The sequence below is a fragment of the Helianthus annuus genome, chromosome 3 (assembly GCF_002127325.2).
Source record: "Helianthus annuus cultivar XRQ/B chromosome 3, HanXRQr2.0-SUNRISE, whole genome shotgun sequence".
In the NCBI taxonomy this organism is placed as follows: domain Eukaryota; kingdom Viridiplantae; phylum Streptophyta; class Magnoliopsida; order Asterales; family Asteraceae; genus Helianthus; species Helianthus annuus.
In genome coordinates, this window is record NC_035435.2 from 61024412 (window position 1) to 61033183 (window position 8772).

Below are 8772 nucleotides of genomic sequence, written 5' to 3' on the forward strand. Positions count from 1 at the left end.
CTTTAATCTGTTTTTCGATCGCTATTTTTCTGTTTTTTAAGGAAATACTTACAAACAAGCTAGTTAAATACTAACTTGAGTAAATTACAAAAATCATCCTTTATGTATGTCACTTATTGCAAACTGTGTATTTTGTCTTTAATAATTACAGAAAACGTACTCGATGTTTGCAAACCCTTGCAAGTTATGTTTTTAGCCCTAACACAGTTAATTTTTTATGGTTAAATCTGACCAAGTGGACCCCACATGAGGGTATTTTGGTCATTTTACTCTCATGTGGGGTCCATTTTGTCAGATTTAACCAAAAAAATACCCTCATGTGGGGTCCATTTGGTCAGATTTAACCACAAAAATTAACTGAGTTAGGGTTAAAGGATATAACTTGTAAGGGTTTGCAAACATCGACTACGTTTTCTGTAATTATTGAAGACAAATGACACAGTTTGCAATAAGTGACATACACAAAGAACGAGTTTTGTAATTTACTTTATTTCAATCAGTTTAATCTATCCCAGCCCCCAGGGGCGAAGGATAAGAGGGGGGGGGGAGGGGGCGAATTTTTCGCTCAGTAGTGTTATATATATAGTTTTCGTATAGAAATTTGTGGGTATATACGTTTTCGCCCCCCGGTTTTGGGTATATACGTTTTCGCCTCCCCGACTGAAAAATTCAAGCTTCGCCATTGCCAACCCCAACAAACAAAATAACCAAGATTACAAAAAAAAAAAAAAAAAAAAAACAAGCAAAAGTATGTTTTTAATCAACAAAAAAACTTAGAAACAACATGATACTCCTATGTGTAACATCAATAGTATTACTTGTTCCATGTGAAGGATAACTCAACTCTCATCTATGGTACTTTTACATTAAGTCTCGGATTAGATTGGAGGGAAAAATAATAAGTATATATGTATGTTTCGCACAACATAAATTAATTACCAACTTGTTATTTCCGTTTTCACTCGCATCTAAATCCCTGATCAAAATCTTCAAATCGACAATTTCCGCTGCAAAATTCGGCTAATTTCAGGTGAATTCGAACTTGATCTCACACATAATTGCACTTTCGATTCATAGATTACCTGTTTTCTTCTCAAATTTCGAAACCTAGGGTTTGCATCTTCGAATTTAGGTTTCATGTCGTGTAAGTATCGATAATTGTATCGACATTTGTTGTTTTTCTATGAGAATGAAAGAAATTGAAGGATCTGAGCGTTCAGGAAGTTTGATTGTTGAAAAAAAAGTGAGTTATGGTGTGGGAGGTGTTCTAGGGTTTAGTGATGGATCTTCTAGGAAGTTGTTTAATTTGAATAAGGAGAAAAAGCGCTCTCGAGTTGTTGTTAGTGATTCGGAGTCGAGTGATGAGTTAGGAGAGCCGGTTCGCCGGAAAGTTTATAAGTTAGGTACCGGTTTAGTCGAAAATGAGGAGTTTTTGACCAGGAAGAAGGTTGATGACGACTCGGATGAAAGGAGGATTAGGAAGGATGTTGGCGAGAGACGTAAGTTGATGTTGCATAGGCAAAATGGGAATCGAAGGGAATCTGGAAGTGGTAGTAGCAAGACGAGTTTTGATAAGAAAGTCGATTTGTATTCGAATAAAAAGAGTGCAAATAGTAGTGTGTATGCAAAGGAGCATGATGGACTGAACTTATCGTTATCTGTATCGAATGGAAATGAAGAAGATGATCTTGATGGAAGTCATAGAACAGTTGGGTTGCAAGAAAAGAATGGTGCAAGAAAAGAACGGAAAGAATTTAGGACTGGTATACAAGCAACTGGCACAATGAAAATGGTGAAAAAAGATGCAAATGTGAAGGCACGAATGAAGAATGTTAGTTCGGTGAATAACAAGGAAAGCAAGATTCAGCGGGCTAGCTACACTGAAAAACAATTGTTACGGGAGAAGATTAAGAATATGCTTTTTGGAGCTGGATGGACGATTGATTATAGACCAAGAAGAGGTCGAGACTATTTGGATTCTGTATATATTAGTCCAACTGGAAATGCTTATTGGTCTATAACTAAAGCCTACGATGCTCTCAAAAAGGAAGAGAAAAATGGTTCAAAAGATGGTGGAGACTTTACTCCTTTACCCAATGAGATACTTAGTAAGCTAACAAGGCAGACACGGAAGAAAATTGAAAAAGAGATTGACGGGAATAGAAAAAATGAAGGCAACAGTAAGAAGTCTAAAAGAGCTAAGGTGAAAAAGTTGGCACAGGAGAAAGCCATTAAGTTATTAGAAAGGAGACCGGAGTTAGAAAGTTGTAAGTTTGATAAGGAAACACCCCGTAAACATGGTTTGAAAAAGTCAACTATTCGTACTAGCTCTCATATGGTACAAGGAGAAAGAAACAGAACAATGGGTAGACTTGCTTTGCTGGTTCGTGGGTATGACACCGCGCTAAATTCAGAGGATAATGGGCTTGATTCTCACTCGGGTAAAGTTGGTAAACGGACCCTGCTTTCATGGTTAACCGACTCCGGTATGGTTTCTGTTGGTGACAAGGTGGAATATATGAACCTTAGAAAAACACGGGTAATGCAAGAAGGCTGGATAACTGAAGACGGAATCCATTGTGATTGCTGCAGCAAAATCATAACAATTTCGAGGTTTGAGCTTCACGCAGGAAGCAAACTTGGGAAACCGTTTCAAAACATGTTTATAAAATCTGGTAATAAGTCGTTAATGCAGTGTCTGATTGACGGTTGGAATAAACAAGAAGAGTCAGAGCGGAAAGGGTTTCATGCTGTAGATGTTGATGGTGATGATCCTAACGATGATACGTGCGGGAAATGTGGGGACGGTGGAGATTTGATCTGCTGTGATGGATGTCCATCAACCTTCCACCTAAGTTGCTTAGATATGCAGATGCTTCCTCAAGGTGATTGGCACTGTCCGAATTGTGCATGCAAATATTGTGAAAGAGTTGGTAGATATAGCACTAAGGCCAGTGGTAAAACGGGAAATTCACTTCTTACATGCCGCCTGTGTGAGAAAAAATGTAATATTACTCTTCTAGAAGGACCTTTTAGTCTTTTTTTTATTTGATTTAACATTGTGTTGAAATGCAACCTACTGTTATTGCAGATCATAAATCATGCAGCCCAGAGACGGATGGCATTACTATTGATTCCGATGACTTGAATATTCCTTTTTGTGAACAGAAGTGCCGAGAGGTACATAAGTTCCTTACTTTATGGATTTTTTTTGAAGTAACACTAACACAATAGAGGTATTATATTTTCACTTTCATGTGACATAAGATCATCGAGTGTGATAAATCCGTTTATGTTCTCCCCTAGCACTAGTTGTGCTAATGGTATGTTAAAGAGTTAACTTAACCGATCAACAAGAGACTAGACCAGCCCAAAAATACGAGTTTAATTTGATTGGAAGTTTTTTCCATTAGGTTACTAACTGTTATTATTAAGGTTGAGGGGCTAAACATGTCATTATTAAAGTTGAGGGGCTAAACATGTCATTACTAAAGTTGAGGGGCTAAACATGTCATTATTAAAGTTGAGGGGATAAAGTTGTTTTAGTTCTATGCATAGTTGTTAAAAGCCATCGCCTCTTGCGCCTAGGCCCAATTTCCTAGCAAGGCGAGGCAATTGCGCCTTAAGTCAAGGCAATTGCGCTTTAATTCTCCAAGTGATGGTTCATGCGTAGGTTCCAGCGAGATTCCTAGATTCTTGAGAGTTTTCGACCAAATTCTCTAAATTCTTGCAAGATTCTAACTAGATTTCTACTTTTATCTAATGAAACTACTTTTCTACACTAATAAACTAGCAATTTTATAACTTTTGGTACTAAATAGATGATATTTAATGTTATATAATAGCTTTATTTTATTTTATTTGAAGAATAGTATAATTTTCTATTATATAAAAATATTTTTTAAGTTTTTTTTTGTTGTACGCTTTTTTTTTTCTCGGGCCCACTCTTTTTTTGCGCCTTGTGCCTAGGCCCCAAGCGATGCCTATGCGCCTTGAGTGCGCTTAACGCCTTTAATAACTATGGTTCTATGGCTAAACATGTCATTATTAAAGTTGAGGGGCTAAAGTTGTTTTAGTGAAGGGGCTAAACATGTCATTACCAAAGTTGAGGGGCTGAACATGTCATTATTAAAATTGAGGAGCTAAAGTTGGTTGATGCCAAAGTTGAGGGGCCAAAGTTGGTTGATGTGACAAATTAGCATATTTATAGTATATATAATAGAATGCTTCTTCATGCTAATATAGTAGTATAATCGCCTACTTTTGCAGCTATACAACCGCTTGCAGAAGCTTCTTTGGGTGAAACATGAATTAGATTCAGGATTCTCATGGTATCTCATCCATCGATCCGATCCGTTACCGGATGTCTCATCGGCCAACTTTTCTCAAAGAGTAGAATCCAATTCTAAACTGGCTGTTGCTCTGTCTGTTATGGACGAGTGTTTTCTGCCTATCATTGACAGCAGAAGTGGGATTTCTCTAATTCATAATGTTGTCTACAATTGTGGGTAAGCTGTACGCCATTTTTAGTATGGGTCAAGATGGGCTGGGATGGACCGGTGTAAACTAGCCGATTCGAGCCCTAGCTCGCCTAAGCTCGAGCCCGGCTTGATTAAGTAAAGAGAGCTCAGGATGGCTCTTTAGCTAAGGAGAGCTTGAGTTCGGCTCGTTTCGAGCTCTATTTATAATACTCAAGCTCGGCTTGTGAATAATTTTTCAAACTCAAGATCGGCTCGAGCTTGACTCGTTTATTCTTTATTATCAGTTATTTGCTTATTTTGTCTATAGGAAAGGGATCATTAGAAAACTTAAAAGATACCAAAAAACTTCGAGAAAACCACTTTTAAACAAGAAAAAAAATAATTTTTATTTTTTTATTCTTTTTATATGCTACTATTATCCGTGAGAATTAAAAAAAATAAAAAAAATATATGTAGATCGATGTAGATCGACGAGCTACATATAGCTCGTCAATCCATATATTTTTAATTTTTATTTTCATTTTCATTTCTACAATGCTAAGCTTAGAATAAAAGGAAATAAAAGTAAAAAAAATAATCGATTGGTTGGTTGGTTGGAAGTCGTTTTATTGGTTTTCAAAATTGTCACCACTCATGATACTGACTTGCTTGACAGTTGAAATACCATATTCTAGACAATACAACACTACGGGTCTTTTGTATATTTATGTTACATAACAAACTCTCTAGATCTTACCTGATATTTTGTAATTTCCCTCCAGATCAAACTTTAGTCGGTTGAACTATAGTGGCTTCTTCACAGCCATTTTGGACAAGGGTGATGAAATGATTTGTGCTGCATCCGTCAGGTAGTGTGTTTTACTATTATCGTTCTAAAAGTTTGCTCTGTTATTGATACTTTTGATCTTATATTTGATATTACTCCTAGGATACACGGAACCCAATTAGCAGAAATGCCGTTTATTGGGACCCGCCATTCGTATAGACGCCAAGGGATGTGCCGTCGGTTATTGAATGCCATTGAATCAGTAAGGAGATTACTCATATTGCATATTTGCATCCGTTGTGAATAATATGGCAATGCTGATCCATGTACTTACAAATGGGTCCAATTTGTTTTGTGCTCCATTCAAACAGGTCAAACGGTCCCAAATTTGTAGTAATATTGTTTTTTTTTTTTTTAACTATAATTAATGCATTAATTATTTATAGAAAAACTCCGTTTTGACCCGTTTTTATTGGCGGTTTCAACATTGTTGTATATTATTTTATATGTTCATCTATCATACTTGTAATATTGTAGCACTTTCGGCAAAGAATTTGACAATATCTGTTTTCAGGCTCTCTCCTCTTTGAAAGTTGAGAAATTGGTTATTCCGGCCATTGAAGAACATTTGCATACATGGACACATGCTTTCGGCTTCAGCCCGCTTGAAAAATCACAGAAACAAGAAATGAGGTCCATTAATATGTTGGTCTTTCCTGGGACCGATATGTTACATAAGTCACTGATGAATGAAGGCACCTCGAGAGGCAGCATAACTTCAGATAAAGGTACCAGACCAAAAAACACGTTATCTCACAATTAGCTTGATAGAGGTGCTAAATTCGGTGGGTCATCTGGGTTTGGTAACGGGACAAAAATGGGTTCGGGTTGAAATATGATTGCCCATCTATTTCTCTGTTCACCTTTTAATGTACTTGAACATCGGTTTCTTGACTGTGCTGCAGGCGAGAAAGGTGTGGAGGTAGATGACGACAATAAGGCGTTGGAATCAGAATTGAATAATGCAGCCAAACCGACTGTCGATTCCAGTACTGGAAACCCTTCTGAATGTGAAATCCGATCATCTGGAAAGAAATCAGACGAACAATCCGATCCTAATATTTTAAAAGGTGCAATACTGGATACGACCGAGATTGCTGAAGGACCTGGTGGTGCTGATTCCGCTTCCAAAGTAGAAGCAAATGATTTGCAGAAAGGCAATGGAATGGACATCGGAATCACGAATGCCAATCTACCGCAAGTCCCTGCTGGTGCTGCACATGATACCATTTTAACAGAAGTCACAGCGAAAGATTCCGATTCTATTAACATGCATTCTGATTCCGTTGTTATCCGGAATGACAGTGTGAACGAACTGGAATCAGGCACTCAGTTCCCAGGAAAGGAAGCGGCTTCGGTTGATGCACGGGATGCCAGCAATAAGAATGCCTGATTTCATTGTTGTTCACTGTACAAGAAAACGAAGAAGGATATACAAAGTACATTTATATATAGACGCGATCTTGTGCAAACTGCACCATATTCGGTACCGTTTGACTATGAGATTATCACAGTTTTATCGATTTACTTTGCAATTGGTAATATGAGTCTTTCTTGGATGACTCGTAACAGTTTTCGTAAAATGAGCAACATAGCCTTGAAGGTATATGTTTTTCGTGTGATCGGACTTTTGGTTCATTAAAATTGAATTCAGTGCAACTGGAATATGAATATTCTTGATTTTCGTTTGGTTTAGACCATGCGTAGTGGTAGAAGGTTATAATGCCCCCACCATGGGGCGTTTTGCGCCATGTGGCGTCCTAGTCAGCAAGGGGGCATTATAGCAAAAGTGGTGTAGTGGGTATAATGCCCCATAATGCCCCTTACAATTATTAAAAAAAAAAAAAAAAAAAAAAAAACCTTTTTAAAAAAGCTGAACTATCCCACATGGTCTCTTCCCATTGGTCAACACTCACATGGTCTCAACCCACATCAAAATCTTGGGCGTTTTAAAGAACACGCTGGAACAAAATTTTTTCAAAAATTTTAGAAAATAACGCCCCCTGTAATGGAGGGGTGGGCGTTTTCGGGCGTTATTTTTGAAAATTTTTTAAAAAAAACGCCCCACTACACATGGTCTACAGAAGTTTTTGATTGTCTTTGAAATGTTCAACGTATTATATGAGCTTCGACAAAATAAAAGTTGAATTCACATAGAAGCAAACAAGTTTTTAATTTATATATAGTAACATCCTTATTTCTTATTTGTAAACATTTACATATATAATTATATTTTATTTGTTGTATTTTTTATTGTAGAACATATAGATCATAAAATAGAAAACATTGGGTTTCAAATGATCGTTGACGAAATTTTCACAAGGCTCTCTGCAAAATCTATTGGTCGTTTGAAATGTTTTTTCAAAAATTTTTATACGGAACTGTCAAGTCATGCATTTGACGTGATGCATTCTCTCCGAAGTGGAGATTCACTACAAAAGAAACTACTTTTCTTTAAAGACACGTCAATTGTCGTTGACAACATTGTAGCTGGTAATTTGGATGTCGTTACAAGCAAAACCATAAGTTTTCCTAACAATGTCCACCCTACCTTCTTATGTATTCTATCGTCATTTAATGGGTTGTTGTTAGTTTGCAATGAACGGATTTGTTGTGAGCTGATCCTTTAGAATCCAACAACCAGACGCTATAAGTTTTTGTCTGACGACTACTTAAATAATAGTCATGATCGAAATTCTGATACAGGTGGAATGTATTTTGATGAATCCAATGATCTGAAAGTGCTTCACATCAGATGTTACCGTAATGTGGTTACTGCTCGTGTTTACTCACGACGTCGTGAGTCCTGGAGAACAATAAATTTCTTGAGCGTAATAATTATGGTTCAAGCAGTTATTCATGGTCTTCCGGAATTTATTCTGGTAAAACCATATATTTCATGGTTTCAAATTATTGGTATCCACTAAGTGAGAGGAACATAGTTGTTTTCGATGTTCTTTCTAAGACTTTCAGAATGATTCGTTTTCCCGAGAGTATCGGAGTCAATCCTTGCCAAGGGTATTTTTTGACTATCGCAAAGAGGCTGCATTTGATTGTTGTTGGAAAGTCTGCTAAGCTAACTGATGATTTGCTCAGATATGAAGAAAAAGGCTGGATCAAGGTGTTTGCTTTCAATAATCCTCGTGTAGTTGATTATGTAGATAGGCGCCGAAGGACTAATATAATTGAAAACAACAAGTGGCTAATAACAAGCATTTGGGGGGATATGGTTGAAGTTGATCTGAGCAATGAAGTTTTGAAATACCTCCAACATGTTGACAACTATAATGGTTCGAAAGGAGCGTTATTTATCGAGACTACTGTTTCGCCCATTGATTAGAAATTATTATGCTGTATTTTACTGAATAGTGTTTGGTTTTTCGAGCTTTGTTTATTATATACTTAGCCTTCTTTGACACTCTCATATTTTATATAACTAGTTGTGTTAAAATTGTTAACCATGTT

General features: G+C 36.9%; 1 protein-coding gene across 1 annotated transcript; it reads left to right on the forward strand.

Annotated features, from left to right (window-relative positions):
• Nucleotides 1-800: 800 nt before the first annotated feature.
• Nucleotides 801-6991, forward strand: LOC110930621 (increased DNA methylation 1). Its single transcript, XM_022173966.2, has 7 exons — nt 801-3005; nt 3092-3180; nt 4270-4508; nt 5243-5329; nt 5410-5509; nt 5822-6035; nt 6213-6991. Exons 1-7 carry the CDS (start codon nt 1184-1186, stop codon nt 6698-6700), a joined length of 3039 nt encoding a protein of 1012 aa, XP_022029658.1. The 5' UTR covers nt 801-1183; the 3' UTR covers nt 6701-6991.
• Nucleotides 6992-8772: the final 1781 nt, after the last annotated feature.